This window comes from Atractosteus spatula, chromosome 2 (assembly GCF_055471065.1).
Source record: "Atractosteus spatula isolate fAtrSpa1 chromosome 2, fAtrSpa1.hap1, whole genome shotgun sequence".
Lineage (NCBI taxonomy): Eukaryota > Metazoa > Chordata > Actinopteri > Semionotiformes > Lepisosteidae > Atractosteus > Atractosteus spatula.
This window is the reverse complement of record NC_142707.1, coordinates 60,335,848-60,358,255: the sequence shown is the minus strand read 5'-3', so window position 1 is coordinate 60,358,255 and position 22,408 is coordinate 60,335,848. Positions and strand designations below refer to the sequence as shown.

At 38.9% G+C, this 22,408-nt stretch overlaps 1 protein-coding gene across 5 annotated transcripts in view; it reads right to left on the bottom strand.

Moving 5' to 3' along the window:
• Positions 1-14,546: 14,546 nt before the first annotated feature.
• Positions 14,547-22,408, bottom strand: part of ehd3 (EH-domain containing 3) — a 44,177-nt gene continuing 36,315 nt past the window's right edge. For all 5 annotated transcript variants that reach the window (XM_088934721.1, XM_088934706.1, XM_088934699.1 and 2 more), the window contains 2 exons: positions 18,505-18,669; positions 14,547-17,885 (listed from right to left, as the gene is read on the bottom strand). In XM_088934721.1, the coding sequence (XP_088790847.1) occupies positions 17,358-17,885; positions 18,505-18,669 (693 nt within the window). In that variant the 3' untranslated portion in view covers positions 14,547-17,357. The remainder of the gene's footprint in view (positions 17,886-18,504; positions 18,670-22,408) is intronic.

The following is a 22,408-nucleotide window of genomic DNA, read 5'->3' as shown; positions in this document are numbered from 1 at the left end:
CTCCTTGAAAAAAGTCAGAGCATCATTTTCAACATCATTGTTCCAGACTCTCTCAATCTCACAACCCTATGTGTAAAAACATGCCTCCAGTTATGAGTTTTAAATGACTTATCCATGATTTCCACTTGTGTTTCCTGGTTTGTCTTTCACTGTTCTGAGGAAGTCCAATGGTTTGTCAATTCCTTTGAAAATGTGGCAAACTTGAACCTGAAGTCCCCTTGTAGTCTTTTTGTGTTTCAGGCTAAAAAGATTCAGGTTTTTTAGCCATTGTTAGCCTCTTTTCAGAGCAGGACATTCCTTTAAGCACAAGAATGCACATCTCAAGCCTGGAGAAGTATCAAGGAAAGATAATAATTATTTTGTTGTGATTATTATAATTGGCATACCCACTTCCACCAGTAATGGAGGAGGACAAGCTGGAATCACCACAAAAACTGGTAGAGTCGGCTGGAACAATCAGTGACAGACCTGTTGCTATGACTACCCACTCTGGCAGGACATCTGTTCCACCTGTGCACAATTAACTACCACAGCTGTCTTGTGAGAACCAGGCTACTTTCAATCAGTCTTTGTATCACTGTGCCTCAAGAGTTTCGTTCCATAAACCTTGGTGTTCCCCGCTTTGATATCGTCTGGATTTCAACCTTGATTTGCTACGACCTCACCTTTCAGATTTTCCTTGAACTACTTCCAGTGGATCTCTGGAGTATGAACTTGTTTGCTTGTATTAGACTACATTTTGGATTGTGCTTTTCTGTTTGTTTTCTCACCGCAATAGCCTGTCTGCTCACTCACCACAATACCCTGCCTGCACGTTTTCATGCTTGTCTGCATTGGGGTTCTCGGATGCTGCTCAACTACAAGCAGCACTGTAACAATTACTATCTCTATTTATGTGTTACACCACGTCAATCTCCCGATATTGTTACAGAATCAGCAGAGGGAGACAAAGATATAATGTTTAATACAAAGGAAGGGTTCTTTTTGGAGGTTAACGTTTGCATGGTTTATTCAATTAAAAACATAATTTCATAGGACACTAAAGAAAGACTTGTCCATCCCCTCATATGCAATTGTTTGTGGCAAATTTATAATTGACATTGTAAACAGTATTGGTAACATGGTGTGCTGTGAAATTTATACAGTATGCTTCTATATGAAACCAAATATTTAAAAGTCTAGTGAACTTCAAACAAGGTCATCTTAAACCCATTGTCAATGACAGATGACTGTGAAGTAGGAAGTAGGTGTTAAGTTGCAACCTTTTCTTCCCTGCTGATTGCCAAGAGAAAGTGCTTGGCTTAAGTTGACCTTGTAACTTTTCACATTCTGTCAATTCAGCACAATAATCCCTCTGAGATTCACCGAGGATGCTTGTCTTTATCTTCACCTTGTAAAAAGTGTTTCTCTATGCTGAAGTGCTTTTTGTACCTTGTGCATAAAAAATAAGTTATTTTCTTCAGTAAGCACATAACGGTTAATGTGTACCTTGCAACTAAGGCGATCATTACAGACACATGACTGTAACTCATTTTCTACTTGACTACTTCCCAGATATAACGAATAATGAAGTACCATTTATTTATGGCTTGTGTACCAGTCCTGTATCTGTCCTTTTTAGTAGCTGGAGCATTTCAATTTTGTTGCAGAGTACATTATTCAAAGGGATATTTTCTTATATACTGTATGACCTATTTATGACCATTTCCAAAAAGCACCTTCCAAGTTAAGCTAGCTCAAAACCGTGCATTGCGTGGTGACAGAGGTTAGCAAAGTTAAAAGCTAAGCTATGATTTTTAATGGCAAGCTTTGACACTTTTGTGATGCAGATTATGTACTGTCTTTCAATTCCATGACGCTCAGCAAAAGCTTTATTTCTCTTTTTGTTTGTTCGCAAGAAGACAAATACTGTGACCCAGGAACAGGAACCATAATGCAACAGAAAGAAGTCTATCACCTGTATGGAAGTGAATTGCAATTTTTTTCATGGAAAGATTTCAGAGCAGTCTGACAGATGCATTTGCATGTTAATGCATCGTTAGAGTTCAAGCAAGAGTAGTCATATGACATTTAAACTTCACTGCCTTCAATCACATTTGCAGCACGAGGTACAGAAATGATTTACTTGCTTTTCTCTCCAGACAGGAGTAAAAAGGTGAATTGCAAAGGACATCTGAATAATCAATCTCATTGTTGAACAGGGTTGAAAAACATCTAAGTAGCTTATAGTAGTAGTAGAGTTCTATAGGATATGGCAGATTATAAGAGGTAAAATTTATTCACCTGGAAAACTGGTGATAAAGTGAGGCATCAAGAATGACAACTGTGTGTTCTAATATATATACTGCATATCCCAATTTAAAAAATGAATAAAAGAGGGAGCAGTGTCACAGTGCTTCACAGTTTGCAAAGGCTCACAAGGATACAGGTCCTTTTCTTCGGTATCTGTTCTGTTACTATTTTTACATTGTATAATGTGCTTTGTGAAAGACTAATATCATATGGGGAATTGTACAGAAGCAAATTGTACAGATAAACTTTTACACTATTTGTGGAGCACTCGCTCCTTTTCACAGACACAGAACTGGTACTGTATACGAAGAGAAAATGGTCATTAAATAGTAATGCAGTGCTTTTCAATGATACTTTGTTAAAAATGTTTCATTCATAACGTTGTATGTAACATTGTATTTTCATCTTGTATTAAACAGATTTTTTATCAGAACCCTGACAAAAAAGTTTTCTAAGCTTTTGCAAAGTATTGTTGACAGTCTGTAGAAGGTTGTTGTCTTTTGAGAAACCTCAGCCTCAGGCAGAAATAAATCCAATGTTCTATAACATTATGTAGGAAATGAGAGTAACTGAATCTCCCTGATTGGGAAACTGGGCTGAAGGCTGATGCTCCAGATAACCGTGTTCATTTATACCAACTAGATCAATCAGAGTGAGGTACTTCATTCAAGAAAATAACAGCAGGGAAAGTTTATTATATAACAACTTAAACATAATTGCTTCAAATATTTAAAAACACACTATAAAAAAACACATCCCGTAAAGAAATTCTAATACACAGTACTTTAAAGAATAAACAGTTACAATATAATAGATTAAAAGCAACAACATTCAGCTGTTTCCAACTATTAAATTCTATACAAAAGAGAAGCTTTATGTCTTATCCTTTTAATTCCCAAAATAAGTGGCTTGTATAAATAATGGAAATCAAGGTAGAAACTAGAGATAAAATTAGAATCTTGAGAAACAATGTACAGTACATCTTAAAAAAAGTTGTATTTTTTAAAAAATATTTCCTGGAAGTTATGCAGGACAGGAGCATTTAAAAACAGGAATTCTTATCAGTTGCAAAGGAAATTCTATTTCTATCTCACAGTGTTAAAATGACTCTCACTGTTTTTTTTTAAAATGATGTGAGAGCTTATATTTTTTTTCTTTGGGGTCTTGGGAGGAGGCATTGTAATAAAATAATTTTCAAAGAACATTTTAAAAATGTTAGGGTCAGATTATTTTAATCAAGCATTATGGATTCAATAACGGCTAAACATTATTTTATGTCTGACTAAATAATGTCTGTAAATTGCAGTTTCAAGTTACACAATTGTGTATTAGATTAATATGCTGATACTGTATATTGAAAATGAAACTGAAAGAACATTAATATTTTCATAATTATATTAAATGGTAGAGGTAGGCAGAATTTTGGTACAGTAGGTAGCCTTTTGGAGGTAGCATTTTGGTTTACGCTTAAGGCTTGCTGCCCAGAGACAAACAGTCTTCTATGGTTTACAATTTCAGTTCAAAGAGCATTACTGTCATGACTGCTGTATTGCGGTGGTATTGTGAGACAAGCTTGCTGTCTGTTCCTCTGGCTCAAGACAGGAGGGCTACCAGGTCTCTTGCGTTTCCTCCCGTTTCCCCCCGTAGAATTGGAAGTTGTTCTGATTCTGGCAGGTGTGGGAGTTCTGGGATTAGATGTTTTATTTTAGGGAGTTTAGTAAGTATGGCACTATTTAGATTGCTTTCAAACAATTCTCAGTGTTTAACACCTCTATCCATGTTCTTACAGTTTTATCCAATAGAGGGCCACAGGTGAGCTGGAGCCTACCACCACAGACTATGGTCACAAGTCAGGATACTCCTTGGACGTGATGTCAGTTCATTGTAGGGTGTACAAAGACACGAACACGAGCACACTCACAGAATTTTCCAGAAACCAATTAAACTACCAGTGTGTCTTTGGACTGAAGGAAGAACTCAGCAATTGGAGGAAATCCATGTGAACACGAAGAGACCATACAAACTCCATGCAGATAGCACTGCAGGAGTTGAAACCAAGGGCATAGACAGCAATGCTTCTTTAATACTTCTTAATTGAAAATCTCACACTGTTCAAAACTGAGTTTTAGCTTCTGGTGGTTCCTGGCTTAGATGGCAGCATATATTAGGAAGCTCTGAAACTAAAGTTCAAAGAAGTTAAGCTTCAGTTTACTCATACCTATCTATTCAAAGCCCTAAGAATCAGAACTGTCAACAACGCAGTTGGGCACCCCTCCCCCAAAGCCAAGGATAAGAAAGTCAGGAAGCAGCTTCTTACTTCACAGACCACAGCTGCAGACACCATAAATTCTTGTGATGATTCACTATGGCAACTACTGTGGCTCCCTGATACACTGCTCTGCTGGCTGTGAAAGTTTATTGAGGGTTACCTCAGGTACTCTGCAAATGAATGCCTTTGTTAATGTTATAGCTGTCTGTTCCACTCTGAGAGCAAGCCGCCTTCAGCAGCTGGAGTTGTCATCTGTTGACAAATGTTAGAGGGAGGATATTTCCATTGGCAGCACTGTGCCATTATCACACCAGCATTAGAGATGGAAAAGAAGATAAAACTGATTAAACCCAGTCAGTCCAAATTATAGGATACATGTATACAATGATGCAGATTGTCAATAAAATGCTCTCAGCAGTATACACTACAAGGTTGTTTCCATCAGCCTTGTTATTTTCATTCATAATTCCAAGAGCAATTCCAAGGTTTTTCTCTGTGTCTGAATATGGCACTGTGAGTAGACGGAGCTGCTCAGGCTGTCTCCAGAGCAAGACTGGAAAGGTCCCAGCATGGAGCAGTCAGCTGGGGAAGAGGGTTCACTGATGGCAGTAGAGTCTGCCTCCACTGCTGGAGGACTTTGACTGCACATGCCAGGGTTTTTTGAGGCCTTGAAGGAATGAAAGTGGGCCAGATCAGCCAGCCACCACCTTGGCTATATTGAGTGGACAAGAGTTGTCTTGCTTTAGTCAAGTACTTGCCTTAGTACTGTTCACATCCAAAGACATCACGACTGCCGACTGGGCGCTGATCTCACTGTGCTTCTGGACCGTCATGAGAAACATGCAGACGTAGGGCAGCAAATTGTTCAGGATGATGGTCCATGGCTGAAATGTGCAACACAAATTCTGTCTGGCAAACGTTGAAGATGCCTGCATCCTAGGACTGGACTTCAAAATTAGTGTTGCCTCAAAATAGTCATCTACAGCAACTGTGTTTCCTTCAGAACAGACAGTGAGAATGGAGACAGCCCCTGCTGGAGTTTGTCACAGGACCTGTCTCTAAGGACCAGAGGAGGACCATGGGTGTCTCTGCTATCTGATGTGAACCCCCTGTGAAAGCACCCCAGTGACAGCCCTGCCAGTGCCACTGGGTAGTCCCACCCCAGAACCAGCCGACAGTCACTGTGCCAGTGAAAGCTCTGCTGTAGGATGTTAAAAGACAGTCCCCTCCCCAAAAGAAAGTGGCCATATAGATAACCACATCAGAGGGGGACTGAACATGGTTCTCAATGGAGACTCAATAGGCTGTGGAAGAGCTGCTCCAGGAAGAAGCAGACAGAGCAGCACTGAAGGTTCTTAAACTCATTTCTGGTTCTGTTTGGGGAAATATTCTCCACTCAGTGGCTGGAAGAAGCGAGTTGAGGTACAGTATTAGCAGTGGAGAGGGTTCTGGTGTGGAGCAGTCAGCTGTGAAAGAGGGCTCAAAGCAGCAGGGCTCTGACTACAGCCTGACTGGGCGATTCAAGGCCATTGGGGTTGTTGATCCAGTGTATGTCCGGTAGGTAGCACTGTTTAGCATAACAGGATCATCTGGTTTAAGAATGCAGGAATTGATACCAGTTTACATTGAAGTTCCTTTTTTACAATTGTTTCTGATGTGAACTATTTAGAAAAGAATTTGCAAATGCTTCAGGCACTCTAAAATTGTAGTTTTGTGCAACTCTTCCCCTCTGTGCCACCCTGTACTGTACATACCTTTAGCATCAATACTTTATGTGATTACCCCTATACTTAGTACCCCTTGCGTCCTTCTTCTGAGACTCCATTTCATTTTCTGCCTTAAGGCCATTGCAAAGGTAGTTGTGATTGACTGAGTATGACAAAAAAAAAACTATTGTTCATTGCACCTTCCGTCTAGTTCCAAAGTAGTTGCTAGTATCCAAATACCACCTATGCAAGTTTTCATAATGTGGTAAAACTATAAAAATAATTAAATTAAAATAAAAAAAAGTAAAATATATCATCCTCTTTACTTCTCATCATATAATTGTAAACTACACCTAAAATATCAACAATTGCTCTATAGAGCTCATTGATTCACAAACATTTTTAATACATTCTCTGTTTAATCTCACAACATTAAGTTTCTGCTATAATCTGTACCTGCTGTCTCATCATTTGGCTCCATTGGTTTCACAGGATTTTTTATTCTTTGGAACCATCCAACCATCCAATTCTTTTCCAATTTCTTTATCTAATACAGGGTCACAGGGGAGCCAGAGCCTATCCTGGCAAGCAATGGGCACAAGGCAGGATACACCCTGGATAGGGACACCAGTCCATCACAGGGCACACACAGATGCACACATGAACACATTCACACCAAGGTCCATTTTCCCAGAAGCCAATTAACCTACCAGTATGTCTTTGGACTGTGGAAGGAAACCGGAGCACCAGGAGGAAACCCATATGAGCACAGTGAGAACATACAAACTCCACACAGATCCCAGAAGCTCCAGCCCTGCAAGGTAGCAATGTTAACCACTGCACCATTTATGGAATGATCTGACTTAACTGAAGAGATTTTATCTTGTGTAAATAATTACAAAACACATACCTTACTTAAAACAAATACTAAATCAAAACAATAGAAAAGTGACAGAAATCAGTTTTCTGAAATTTTAAATAATACTACAGGTCTCTGTTGCCCTGGAACACAGTACACTTATGTTCTCCTTTCTCTAAACACAGTTTTGGGGAGTCAGTGATCCCCACATACCAGTATCTGGGACAACATACTAATCACTGAACCTAAGACTTATAATCTCTTTATTTTATGCTGTACACACAGTGTTTGTTTTTTTTAATTTTATGTAGTGAAGCTGTGTTATTGATCCAAAACTTACTGAATTACTTTGACTAGATTTGTTTGTTTTTTGCGGAGTTAAAAGTCAGCAAATTTGAAATCATTACAATGCTTTATTTGTACTAACCTGACCTTCTCATGCTAGAAAATGCAGCCCAAGAATGCAGGGATACAAAACTCGCCTCTCCTGCTGATGAGCACGAAGGTCAGACAAGGTACAAGTCCAGAACTTGACACAACATGGTGTAGGAGATGGGGGTTTGAGTTTGCTGTGACAATCAGAAATTGTAGCAGTAGATTGTGAGAGTACTTGATGACCTTTAGGAACTAATCAAACACAATAATTTACAGTCTCACACACAGATTCTAAATATACTATATACAGTACAACGGATTGAGAGTGATTTCAAATCAGTGAGTTAACTGGTAAAAATGATTTGGGTTACAGTTTAATAATATGGAATCGCAAGTTGGTGACTGGTCAAGATGCTATCAGATTTGGTTCTGGTACCCACCCTACAGATCACTTATTAGTAGATTTACCTTTGGTTGATTGACTATACCCTGAGACTTCAAGACCAGCCGTAGAACTGCAGACGTACTTAATTCACACAATTACTTAATTGGTCACATTATGTTTCCCTGGTCTTTAGCATGTGGTAGATAAACTATTATTTGTACTAGCCTGACCTTCTCATGATAAAAAAGCAGGTTTAGGCACAGATATCACAAACACAGAAACAGATGTACTGTACACACAGATGTTGACAGATATATAGATATTACATCTCTGGGCCCTTCCCTAGTGTTTAAAAGTAAAAAGAGAGTCCATAGTTTTTGGATTTGGCCAAGTCTTGTCAGAATTTCCAGAGCATGCACCTGTTAGAGGATATAACTATTTCCACACACCTAAAGAAGGCTATACAGCTAAAACATTTTTTTTGCTGTTTTATGAAAAAAAAATAATCTCTACTTCAGTGTTTTAACTTCTGAATTTTGACTGTTCATCATGATATAAATGGTTAGGGTTATTTAAAAAGTGAAAGTTATGGTATGATTCACACATTCCCATCATAAATGATTCAGAATTTGTATTATACATAATTTAGAATTTTGACTGTCAATTTTTTTATGTTACTCCGAGCTAAACTGGGTTGTCAAATTGTGTGTTTTCCAGATCCCAGCTTGCAGCTGCAATCATGCCATTGCACTCAAAAGCAGGGAGTGTCCTCTGACCTGACCAGTTCTGGGCTGCTTGGTTTTTAACAGGTTACAGGCTGCTCAGCCCAGCACCTGAGATTCGTTGCTGCCTGGAGGTCAGGTCGTGCTGAGAGCCCTACCTGCCCAACTAATCCCACCCTCCTCTCAGAACTCTGCCACAACCAGGAGAATCCAGTCACAGTCCGCTAATGACATGATTCAGGTTCAAACCTGCAATCCCAGAGCTCTGCCTGCCCTCAGGTGGGTGCTTTTGCTGGTTGAGCCACTTGGGAGTCAAGTAAATTTCTGACAATTTTTATTATATGCAACAAGTTAAACCTCACAAAAAACACACCCAGGGAATCCAGTCAGCCAGTCAGTGTTAGACTTAAACCTGCAATCAGGTTGCTCTACCCATGTTCACCTTTTGAAGCCACTTAAATTTTTATTATATGTGACTTTTAGCCTCACAGAAAGCAGACAACATAGAACAGACTACAAACAGGCATTTGTTTCATTTATTTATCATTTTTATTACTAGCAATTGCAGCTATTATGCATTATTTCAGTCAAACTACTGCTTATTCTTAGCAAATGATGACTCAACCTGGCTGAGTGCAAAACATTGCAGTTATTTATGTCGCTGGTTTACTCAAACTGCCACCTATGAGGATGTTTTTCTTAACAGTATCATAATTGGGGAATTGTGGCCTTGAAGTGATATACTGTAGGTGACACTTGCCCAAGAAAACAAGTTTATAGGAAGTACAGCATGACCAGCACTGGATGTCCTGGTACAAGGTGCCTAGGGAACTGTCATAGAAGTGGGAAAATCCCAGTTAAAACACGCAACTCATTAAAAAGAGGAAGGACACCTCAATTTGTCCCTGTATGGAGGGTTCCATCAAATGTTGCTCAATAAACACTACAGCTGTCTTCCTCATCCCTCCCAGAGGGCAACAGGGAGAGTGGCGGATGTTCTGATGGCACAGAATCTTACTCATCTTCCTATCTGCTTCCACAAGGGAAATGAAGTCAAGGGCGATGACTCTCCCTTCATAATACAAGACCCCTGAATACCTGCCAGGTTATGTTATTCATCAAAAAAGCAATAGTGGTATTAGCCACTTGTGATAAACCTGTCTGTGCTGGCTCCAGGGAGTATCATGATGATCATAAACATGCACAAAAAAAATCCAAATGAAGTGCAAAAAATACTGAAGGTGTTATTGGAAAAAAAAATAGTTTCCATGGTTATAGAAGTAATTCTCCCAAGCCCATGCCCAGCACACAAACAAACAAAAACAGGACAGGAGAAGGTCTGGGCTTTAGCAGCAGCGTGGACTCAAGTTCCAAACAGAATGCCTGCATGACCACGAATGCAGGGATACAAAACTCGCCTCTCCTACTGATGAGCAAGCAGGTCAGACAAGGTACAAGTTTGTAACTTGACACAACATGGTGTAGGAGATGGGGGTTTGAGTTTGCTGTGACAATCAGAAATTGTAACAGTAGATTGTGAGAGTACTTGATGACCTTTAGGAACTAATCAAACACAATAATTTACAGTCTCACACACAGATTCTAAATATACTATATACAGTACAACGGATTGAGAGTGATTTCAAATCAGTGAGTTAACTGGTAAAAATGATTTGGGTTACAGTTTAATAATATGGAATCGCAAGTTGGTGACTGGTCAAGATGCTATCAGGTTTGGTTCTGGTACCCACCCTACAGATCACTTATTAGTAGATTTACCTTTGGTTGATTGACTATACCCTGAGACTTCAAGACCAGCCGTAGAACTGCAGACGTACTTAATTCACACAATTACTTAATTGGTCACACTATATTTCCCTGGTCTTTAGCATGTGCTAGATAAACTAAGTGTCCTAAACCAGGAGGGTCTGGCTCTCCAGGCTTGGAAATTGGGCACTGCTGTCTGAGAACATTGTGTTCGCCTTTGGCACTTGCGAAGGCAAATTATGTCTGGCATTTTGGTGCTGATGTCTTTTCCCCTTATTTGTGTGTGTTGTTTTGTTTTGTGTGAAAACGTAATGTCATAGCCGAAGTCTAAGAAAAGAATATGAAAGGGTAGATAAATAACCCATGAATGAATTGAAGGAAAAAAAAGCTGGCGTCGGCAAGAACTGCAGATAACATTTGTTATGCGCCACAGGAACTGGAAGATGGGGCCTTATCACACAGATAATTCGGGAGGCAGATATGAGGAAGTGTGCATACCCTGTAACTCTTTTGGAACTAGACTGTTCAAAGACCATTATATTTCTGCCCAGATTTTGAATAATAGATAGCTGCAACGCGTGGCTTGCTCTCAGTTTAAATTTATGCTTGGGTGACTTTGGGGACTAAAATCACAGCAGTCCCTTTTGACAGAGAACAGAATAGCAGGAAGGGACTGGGGGATTTGGAAGCCAGATATCATTTCCTTGCCCCATGTAGAATACAGCACTACCTGGAATATACTGTATAATGTATTGAAATACGCTCCAGCTGGGTGTCAGGGGCTTGTTATCTTCTGCAGGCGCCAATATTTTGCTGCCCTTGGGGATGCTCAGGTTTGCACAGCAACTGGTGCATTGCTAATGATGCAAATTCTGAGAAACTGCCCCAGTGTTGCTGTCCTGCGTGCAAGTGGAGTGGGATACTATTTCTGTGGTTTCTGTAATTTTAGACTCAAAGACAGAAAATGCCACTACTGTGTTTCAGATGTTGTTGCATAGTTGTTTCAATCCAATTGTGCTTTTACATTTTGGTATCTTGTGTATCTTCCGAGTGTATTCCTGCTGTGAGGTATTATGAAACTTTGGAAATACATTTCGTAATTAAAGTTAGTTTTTTGGTTATTATAGTCAGACACACTCTTGTGATCAATGATCATGCAGCAACCTTGATCAGTATGCATTGCTTTATATTTTAAGCGGTGCTTTAATTTTTGGTTATACTACTATCAATTCATCCATTTATTAACCTGCTTTATCCAATACAGAGCTACGGGGGGAGCCAGAGCCTATCCCTACAAGTAGCAGGTGCAAGGCAGGATACACCCTGGATGGGATGTCAGTCCATCGCAGGGCACACACAGACACAAACACACTCACACAAGGACCGATTTTTCCAGATGCCAGCTAGCCTGCATGTCTTTGCACTGTGGGAGGAAACCAGAGCACCCGGAGGACACCCATGCAAACGGGGAGAACAGACAAACATCATGTCGACAGCACCCCAGGAATGCAGGAGAGCACCCCAGCAATGCTAACCTCTGCGCCACCTTACTGCCCTATACTACTATAACATTACAAACATAGTTGTGTAAGCATTGTATTGTATTGAATGTCAAGGTTTGTCCGTCACTGAAACAATAATTTTATTAATATCACTATTATATACATATACATTCATTTATACATACAATATACATTCATTTTATAAATGGCACTTATAACGCAATCTAAAGTTTTGCTAATACTGTCAGATGAACATTGAAAAGCAGGTATAAGAGGGAGTGAGCAAATCCATTTCTATTATTAAGGCTGGTTCCACTGATAATGATAATAATAATAATAATGTAATGATAATGTTTCTTTATTAGCCCTATACAATTTCTTGCATTAGGAATTCGTCTTTTCGCATACCCCAGCTTTTCTCCATGAGACACAGACACACAGACAGGGAGAGAAGCTGGGGGTCAGAGCGCAGGGTCAGCCATTGTACGGCACCCCTGGAGCAGTTGGGGTTAAGGGCCTTGCTCAGGGGCCCAACGGAGTAGGATTCCTCTGCCAGCCATGGGATTTGAACCTGCAACCTTCCAGTCACAGGCGCAGATCCTTAGCCACAGAGCAGCTTAAAAAGTGGTATACAGTACAGTTCCGAAAATAATTAAGTCCAAATATGGAGAAAAACAGCATTGCCAAGAGACTACGGTATAAATAAATCCTGAATTAGAATTTGTGGATTTTAAAGTATGGACAGCAAGATGTCCAGTGGGATTTGCTTTTCACCAAAACAGGCTTTATATGCATAAAACAGAGGGTGTAGTACTGATCCTCTGGGTATTGTCCCAGCTGCCCCGATGGCCATCTTGGTCTTCTGTAGCATTCAGTTGTGGGTCTTTATCAGTCTACAATTTATAGTACAGTTTAAAAAACAAAACAAAGACAATGTGGTCTGTGAGTTGGTTCTGTCACTTTCAGAATGAACTGCAAATCAGCCAAATGTCTTCTATCAGGCAGGATCTGATTCATTACTTCTAATGAATTTAAATACACATTCTTGAAGAGGTCATGCTTTAGTGCATTACTTATTGCTGAAGTCATGTGAACCATTACTAGTACACACAGAGGACATTGAATTAAATGTGGAACTTGTTAAAGTACTTTCTTGTACCTGAAATAACTTAGATTTGACATCACAAAAGGTGGTGAATACTTATTGTATATGATTGTCATATTCAAGCCTTTGACATTTTTGCTGTTTTTGCTGACATTTACCTTCTTTGACTCACACATACAGTATACCGAGTTCAAGTTTAAATAACTTGATTTAAAAAATGCACGTACACCATTTGCAACAAAATTGAATTTTATTAGATGGGGGTGAACCTTTATGCAAGACTATGTCAGTTTTTTTGTGTGTTGCTAATGGTGTCCCTCCTTTACCTACCTGTCTCATCTCCTGGCCATAAATCATGTGATTCTGTAGCAAGATCCAAGATTCAGACGAATGTTTTGCCTGCTTTGTTCATAACATCTACGTGACTTCGTCACCATATATATTTCTTTTGATGACCAGATTAATTTTGAAGTAGTTTAAGTAGGTAGCTGTGTCAGCATGCGTAGGCTGCAACGAAACAAGAAAAGGTTTATTCCATGCCGAAAAGAGAAGAAAAAAAAACAGTTGTTGCCAACTGTGCTTTTCTTCTCTTTTCAGCATGAAACAAAATACTTGTTCCTTTGCAGTATAATTTTGGTTTGACTTATAGTTTATATTCAATGAAGTTAATGCATTTTCCAGTTCAGTGTGAAGGTTGTAACATTGCTTTTATAAAATAAATGAACTCCAGAAGACCCTACTGCCTGTGATCTAAACAATCCTAAGTATAAAGGTAGGAGGGAGGTATTTTTCTAACACCTGCCCAATTCTAGAACTGGTCCTGTCTGGCTTTTGTGCCTCTTTTCAGGTAATTGAGCCCATGTAATTATATGAGAAAGAGCACATATTACCTTTTGATGACAAGGCAAGTGCCACTGCTCATTAAATGTATTCTGATCCAGTGGTTCCTCATTTTGGGGTTCTCTTTTTTATTTCCAAGTTTTTCAGAGCACTGTAACATCATAAAACACATAAAAGATATACAGGTAACACCCTTGAGAAATGGAGTGCTTTATATAAAAGCCTCTGAAAGTTCTTTTGCTTGTGTTTCTTGTATCAATGCTGAACTATAGCAGTCTCACTTCCAATCAATGGTGACACAAAGGACAAAATAGAAAACAGTGTCAGCATTTCCTTGTAAAAAAAGATTTCTCACTTTTAAACCTCAGAATTTTAAGATTACATACCAAGAGGAGGTCAATTGTTTGATGACTTGTATCTCATTACTACTATTACTATTACTGTATTACTACATTACTAGCTAAATCATCATGTTTTATAGGAGCCAAAACATTCCCTTACTTCGCACTGGAGCTGAACTAGTAATGAGAAGCAGCCTCCTGCACCAGGGTTAGTTTTTTCTCTAAAAAGTAAAAAAAATATCAGAATTTGGAGAAATGCATTAGATATTCCACTAGGCCTTTCAGTGATTTTCTTCCAGTTCCACCATCTTCTGAAACAACAGAATGCCATTATGACAGGCATGAAAAAAAAAAAACAAAGAAAATGAAAACATGACAGAATATGGTCTGTATTAACAGGTTTTATTTATTTTTGAAAGCTGAGCCTCCATCAATGAGGAATGTTTTAGCACTGGATTTTTCACAGGCTGGGAAGTTTACGGAAAACAGTCAGAAAGCTTTTTTTATACAGGTTTGTAAAGCAAACACTAACTAGGTTAACAGAGAACTTGGGATTACACAACACCAGTCTACAAGAAGACATTATGCTACTTGTTATGAATAATACATCTATAATCTCATTGTGAACAATTTCTGGCATCCCAGAGCATTTCCACCCATCTGCTCTTTTCAGAGAAGTTCCAGAGTCTGTAGAGCAGGCTGCTTGCATACGCTTTTCAGCACTTCAAAAATATAAAGCCAACCACACATCTTTAAAGATCACAATCATTGCGTTAGAAATCATAGAAAGGACAGGCAAAGTTGAGGGAATTTAAAAGGATGATAAAAAAATTTGAGTTACCAAAAATGTTTTAATTAGTCATTTGGCTTTCGTATATAATACTGTGCAGGTGCATGTTACAATTCCTGAATTCTTTCCATTTTAACATGTTGGATTTAAACATACAGTACGATCAACAAGGTGAGAAAAATATTAGCAACAACTAGCCTGCCAAAACAAAGTGTGAGCTAAAAGGAAAAGAAGTTACACTTTAAATTAGGTCTTTGAACCTTAATGTACACTAACAAGCTGTATATGACATACTGTACAATAAGCTTTACATTTGCATATGACAGCTTATTAACTAATAAAGGTTAAACCAGTACATATAATAACAGAACTGACATTGCCTACTACTCAAAATTGGATTTAGCATTACACTACTCACAGAATTTCAACAGATTGATGGTGAAATCAGTTCAGAAATGAAGGCAAAAAGACAATCCTCTAGTAGACTTCATGGACAGTCACATTAAAAGGGTAATCTTGTCCTTCACAGTCTGGACATGGTTTGGCCGAGTGTTATTCAGGAAAAAGAGAAAATGATCCACTTCAGTTAGTATTAGCAGTTATCCATCTTTCCTGATTTTTTACACAGTACTGCATGTCCAGATATTGGGCTCAAATTTCCAATGGTACTCAGTAGTCTAAAGGACTCGTTTCATAGGATATGAAGAGACCATAGAGCATATTATTGTTAGAGCCTGTCACAATATTTTTTATGTTCTAATGAAAGTTTGGTTAGGACCTTATACAATCAAACACTGACTTTTTATTTAACCGTTATAGAAAAGAAGCTTGAGCATCTAATTGTTCGAAGAGGGATAATGTCACTTTTTAAAATTGTAATGGTAATAAAGTGTAACTAAAAAGAGGATACAAAAACATTTATTCATCTTACAGCCATCTTACTGAAAATGTTTCTCTTGTGCTGTTTTTGCTGCTATTGCAAAAGAGGAATAAATATGTGTGGATTTTGGCTTAGTGTGGAAGGTCCATCTCTACCTTATTCCCTAGAAATGCAACTGTAATAGCTATAATAAGCAACAAATCAGATGTGCCAGTGTGATACGAACATCGTCAGGATGTTCTAGAGCTCACATTGCAGAGTTATTTCATTGCTTGATTGAAGGCACACTACACACCTCTCATCCAATCTAATAAATTTAATTACGCTCTGTCGGGATAGGACTGTTTAATTATAGCCTCCTTTCAAATCATTGTGGGAAACCTCTATTTGTAACAAAGGAAAATCTCCATCAGTGTGCTAATTTCTGCACTAAAAGGCCACACTACATAAATAAAAGAAGTCTGTTATAAATAGTGAAAATAATAAACAGCAGGCTGTTATCTGACCTGTTACTGGAGTCATATTTTCCTCATTGTAAAAACTATTCTCTAAGCACTACCAGACTCAGCATCTCCAAACTGTACAAGCAAGAGCATAGTGTCAACCTGGAGAAAACTATTCTACCATAGAAGCACACACCATTTTAATATAGCTAACAACAGAGGTATGTCACAAGTTATTCTGCACCATCTTTTTATAGAAACATTTCCCAGATTTCAGATTTCCCCAAAAAAGTGTCAGTTTTCCATTCAGCAGACATTTAAATACATCCTACAAAGTACTCTAGGTAGCTGTAATAAGATAAATATTTATTAATGTATAGTAAGTAGACAGGGATACTACTTCTAATTTTAAACACTAAGCACTTAAAAGACCTCTCAACTGCCAACACAAGAAAAAAAAACTTCAGTTACCTAATTTAACAGTCTCTCGGTCAGGCTATGAAGGGCTTGCATTTAAGTTTTGATGCTGCCTGTTTGCAAGAAGAAAGAAGATCTCTACACCTACTTCTACAAGGTCATCAGATACAATATATGAATATATTATGTTCTAGAGTTATGTGTATCTGTACAAGGAGGAACGAGTCTAAAGAATTAAGACATTTTCCCTTACAAAGCATGCCTAGGGTCCTGAAAAGCCAAATAATATTCTTCTAAGTTTAGACTCAAAGAAGAAGAAAAGATGGCAATTTCATTTCGTATCAGTCTTATCCAACAACTCTTTTGCTTTTAACACCCACAAGAGTAGGCTAATAGGAAGACCACTTTTAGCAATCCATGTGTATATAGATTGGTGAACCAGACCCTCTCTAAAGCATGGTAACAAAGGGGATATAAACCTAAATTTCTCCTCACCACACTCTCTTGATTAAGATTCATTCAATTTAAGAAACAAAAAAGTTGCAGCAAGGAAGCAATTTTATCCCTGCTTTCATTGTCTGACCAAAGGGTCTGAAAACTGTGCTTCTTTTTGTTTAGTTTCTGAAGCCTACATTATACTTCCCATTACTATTTGCACCCTCATTTATTCAGCAATTTTCCTCTTGGAAGGAGGGACTAGGTGAGGAGGGAGCTCACTGGGTAGCTCATGGCCTTCCAGTTTGACCTTGATAAGGTGGTTCGCCAGGGCAAACTCCTCATCATCCAGCATGCCATCTTTGTCAATGTCAGACAGTTTCCAAATCTTGCCCAGTACAGTGTTGGGTAGCTTAGACTTCACCATCTCTCTCTTGGCATTGGCTCCAGTGACTTTCCCATTGACGGGGGAAAGAGTGTAGAAGATTTCGTCATACATGGGTTTGTCTCGGATCACCACCCACTCCACCTCGTCGATGCCTTCGCCTGCTCCCTCGCCATAGCCGTGACCAAAAGGCCCGTTGAGCGTGCCGTCGAAGGCACCTCCCTTGACCACCTGGTTGGGCTTCTGGGTCTCCTCCTGCCTTACCAGCACCATGAGCTGAGCAATGTCGTTGGCCAACATGTCATCTACAGTGTCCAGCAGTTTTGCCTTCAGTGGCTGAAACTTGGTCAGGTCATGGGCTTGTAGCTGATCCTGAAAGAAGAAATACGGGAAAGACGGGTTGCTTTATCTGTTTATACTTTTCACCCAAACACATCACCCAAGGAACACCATCCCTACTGTGAAGAATGGCAGAGGCAGAATCAAATTACTAGGATGTTTCTCATCACCAGGCACTTGTCAGGGTACAACTGAAAATGAATGGAGCAAAGCCAATAAAAGTCCTTGAGGAAAACCTGAGGCCTTCTGCAGGAAAGTTGAAACTGGGATGGAAGTTCACCTTTCAGCTTGACAATAACCCAAAAAACATTGAAGCTGTTAAAGAACAAAAAATTAAACCTCCTCAAGTTGTCCAGTCAGAGCCCTGACCTTCTGTCCAACTGAAAATTTGTGGAATCACTTGAAGGTTGCAGCCTATTAAAGTTTTTAATAACAAAGGTTACACACAAGAGACCATTCAGGCTACCTACTGTAGGTGCTCGAGTGAATAGTTGAAGTAATGTGCTTAATTATATCGGACGTACTTTACGGCTCTTCTTTGTTTTTGTCTTGGTTTTGAACAGCACATAGGTTTAAATCTTTTATACAAAACTGAGCAAAACTGCATCTAAGTTCTGTAGTATATTTTCTCACACTTGGAAATGGGTCTCACCTGCATTTTCTTTAGGTTAGGGAAATCCCCTGGAGAAATCTGATGTTCCCTCTCAATTCGCCCGTAGATTTCCCCCAAACTGTTTATCAACTCCTTCTTCTTGTTTTCTTTTCCAAAGACAGCAGGCATCTCTTTCTTCAAGGAGCTGATTATGTAAGCGTGGACCTGCAAAATCAATTTAAAGATTGGTTAGCAGAGGCAATTCTCATCTATGCATGGACTTTCCATGGGTTTTAATCTAACACCTCTTTGCTGCTTTCTGAATGTACGTGTTTCTAGTCTCTGTGACCTTTTAACAGGGAATAAAGGGTAAAGGGCGAACCTAGATGTGCAGACACAAGCTGGCAGAATTTCAGTACATTAATGTTTATTAATGAGCATTTTTAAACCAGGAGTAAGATTCAGAGCATGGCTTACTGTGTTAACATTTTGAAAAAAAATTAAGGAAAAATCACAGCAGTCCAACAGAATGAGAAATTCTTCTGATTGACAGTCCCGATATTCAACTAGTCAGAGAGGACTCGGCCATTGAACACCTGAACCTCTATAATATGGCAATGAGATCTCCAGGCGGCACTGAAATTATTGGAACAGCTCTTCAATATGAACAGCCACAGCCCCTACATTGAAATGTACAGCTTTTGTAAAATATTTCCGAGGAACCAGAATATTTCCAGAAGATACTGCAAAATGATGATGCTAAAAATTAAGCAGCAGAGTAAAAAATAATCTTATGGACATTTTGGACCACAAATCAAAAATAAAATCAGAGCAATTTTGCAGCTGTTCCACAATGATAATGGGGGAAACAAGTTGGTATACCAACTTAAGGAGCACCAAAGCATCCCTGAAGCACAGGATCTAGATCTCTACTTATAAGTGCTTCTGAAAGAAGACTCCAAAGTTCTCACAGGACAGTTCTAGTCAGCGGAAGACTAAACACAGATTAAAATAATAATAATTCACAGTCCTTGCAGCACTATCCCAGGAATCACAAAATTAGGGAAATACAATTCAAACAATGAAACAGGTTAGAGGGAAACAGCTTTGATGAATATCAATTAAAAACCTGAGAAAACAGCAGAACATCCTTGACCTAGTAATGGAGCATTCTTGAGGCTCCTAACGACTGATCTACTGTTCTTAAAACAAGGCTCCAGCCAACTGGGAGCTAATAGACGATTGTTAAAAATTAAATGGTAACATAGGGTCCAGAGTGTACTTAATACAGTCCCACACATCTTAAGCATGGCAGCAGAGTCTCCTGCAGCATACACAGAACATACAGTACAGGTATAGAGTGTCATATTAAAACAAGCAGCAGTATTGGCATGCACACATCTTCCGGCACAAACAAAAACAGATGGCGATCTCAGGCAGCTCAGGACTAACCACAAGAGAGAGATGAGGATAAACTGAGATGCAAGGCCTACCATTAAAAATGAAGAGGTGACAATTCCTCAGAAGTCCTTGGAAGGTAAAGAATATTTAGGAGGAAGCAGACAAAGCACAGAATAAAAACTGCAATCTTCTAGCCTAAATTACAGTGTATCTCTCAATCCAAAAAGAAATTGTGTGACTCTAGTGTAGTCAATTTCTTCTGAAAATTTTAGTAAACACCACGGTGTGAGCAGGTTTTAACAAAACATTACATACACTATTTAAAATAAACATAAATCTGCATATGGAGAAAACACAGTTCCAGAGGAGTCAGAAAAGGTAGAAGAACCCCTGATGCTTACTTCAATCCCATTATATCAACAAATTTATTCGTTACTTTAACATTACATGCTTAACAGGAGCAACAGCCTTTTACAGCATTTTGCAGCTCATTAGCACTACCATTTACACAGTGCAGATTTGTCCCAGCTGAATGATATACTAACCTCAACACCCACACATACTGTAATAGCATGGCAATATATTCCCTGTTTTTTCCAATAGGAAGGCATTTTAGCCATTTACAGACAGTTGATACTTGCACAAAGCTGCCAACAGCAGTTACAGATGTATATTACATAATGCGAATAGAATTGTCCAATAACCCATCTTTTACCGTCTGGATGAGTGAACAGCAATTATATTCTTCAAACAGCACTTTTTTGTATCGGCATCTGATTTTGAACAATAACACTGTAGAAATTTCTGTGAAAGCCAATTTAAAAAATGCAAAAACAGTTTACAAACAGGGTTGATCAGGTTTGAAAATGAGTAACATGTTTCTGCAAGATGAAAACTGCAGTAGCTGAAGTCCTTCTGATAAGAGCTATTTTTAAAAGCAATGTTCAAATAATGCAGGAGACGCAAATTCCACTTTCACATCTGAATCTTATCCAGATCCACATCTGATAGACTTTGGGATACATCAATATTAGATTCCACACAATTCCTTGCCTTGCTCTAAGTCTTTGGTGATGACACTTTCTGTTTGCAATCTGTTGTATTGTATACATAATCCTGCGATGTTTTCAGACTGAAAGTAGCACACACATAAAAGCTAGTATGACACAACAATGCATTGACCTAGTATTGTATTGAGGATGAAAAGCTCAACAGACCAAATAAAGTATTCCGCTCTGGAAATTAACACTGTATATCAATTATCTCGCTGAACTGAAAGAGGGAAGGGCAATTACATAGCTGCTGACAGGGGAGGAAGAGTAACTTGCTTCTGTGAATAAAAACAATGCCAAGGAAGAAGATGTCCCATTCTGAAGTGGACAGCTGTTTCAGGGTTCTGACCCAAAGTCCTAAGAACTTCAACTCCTGTACCTTCCTTTAGCTAAGTGGCAGTTTCAGGATCAGACCACCTGGGATTGGCACACTATCCAGCTGAGAGAGCACAGGATCTGCTCTCTTTCCCAAGGGCACTGAATAAGGGAAACAGGAGGCAAGGACTGTCTGTGCTTTTGGAGCTCTGGCTGTTGTCCATTTGTCTGTCAAATGAACATTATGTGGCTTAAAATGAAACGCTTTACTTCCTTTTTAATCCAAAAGGTCTTGTCACCTTTTTAAACTATGCTCATCAGCGCCTCAGAAATAATTTCAAGTATTCTTCCGATACAGAAAAATAATGAAATACAGAGAGAGACTCGTGATAAAATATCACAAATGAGGCCAATGTTCCTTTTGGTACTTTTGGACAGCCTGAAAAATGAGCCCTGTAACTGCCAAGCTTATTGTCAACTGGGTACACTGTGGAAAAGAAAAAAGCACTACAGGAATTAAAAATACTGCTGATACAACTCTGGCTTGTTGTCTTCAAGGAATTTTCTGTGGTGCTTTCTAATCACTCAAGTTTACTCACATATTCTTCCAAATGCTGCGCATCACTTATCACAAGCAATTTCTTCAACTATGAACAGACACACAAAGTAATTTGTACATACATGTGTGCAGAAAATACTCCTTGCAATCCATCATTTCTCATGAGTTTTGACAATTTATGCAAAAAAGAAAGGACTCAAAAATGGCATTATCTACATTATAATTTTTTTTATAATTAAGACAAAAAACATGGGAGTGAAGTCTGCAGTAAGAAGCTGAACTGCAGGATGGAAGACAGAATTCCTTATAATGGAATTAGAACGGAATGTTCTGCCTTCTCCCACTGTGTCAAGAAACACTTAGGAAATTTTTCATGTGCAGAGCAGATAATTTTACTATCTGACCAGAGACCTGCAATGAAGAAACCTAGTCTGCCGAGTGACCTTTCCTTCCTCGCAATTGTTTGCAATATGCTCACATGGTTAAACTCTTAACTATGTGCTGTTAGTTAGGAACAGCCACTCAAATGTGCAATGCTACTGGGGTTTCCACAGCAGAGTGCAAGTCTAACGCCAGATTATACCACTCACTGCCTGGTAGAAATTTTTAGCGAAGAAAAAAAAATCAAAGGAGTGAC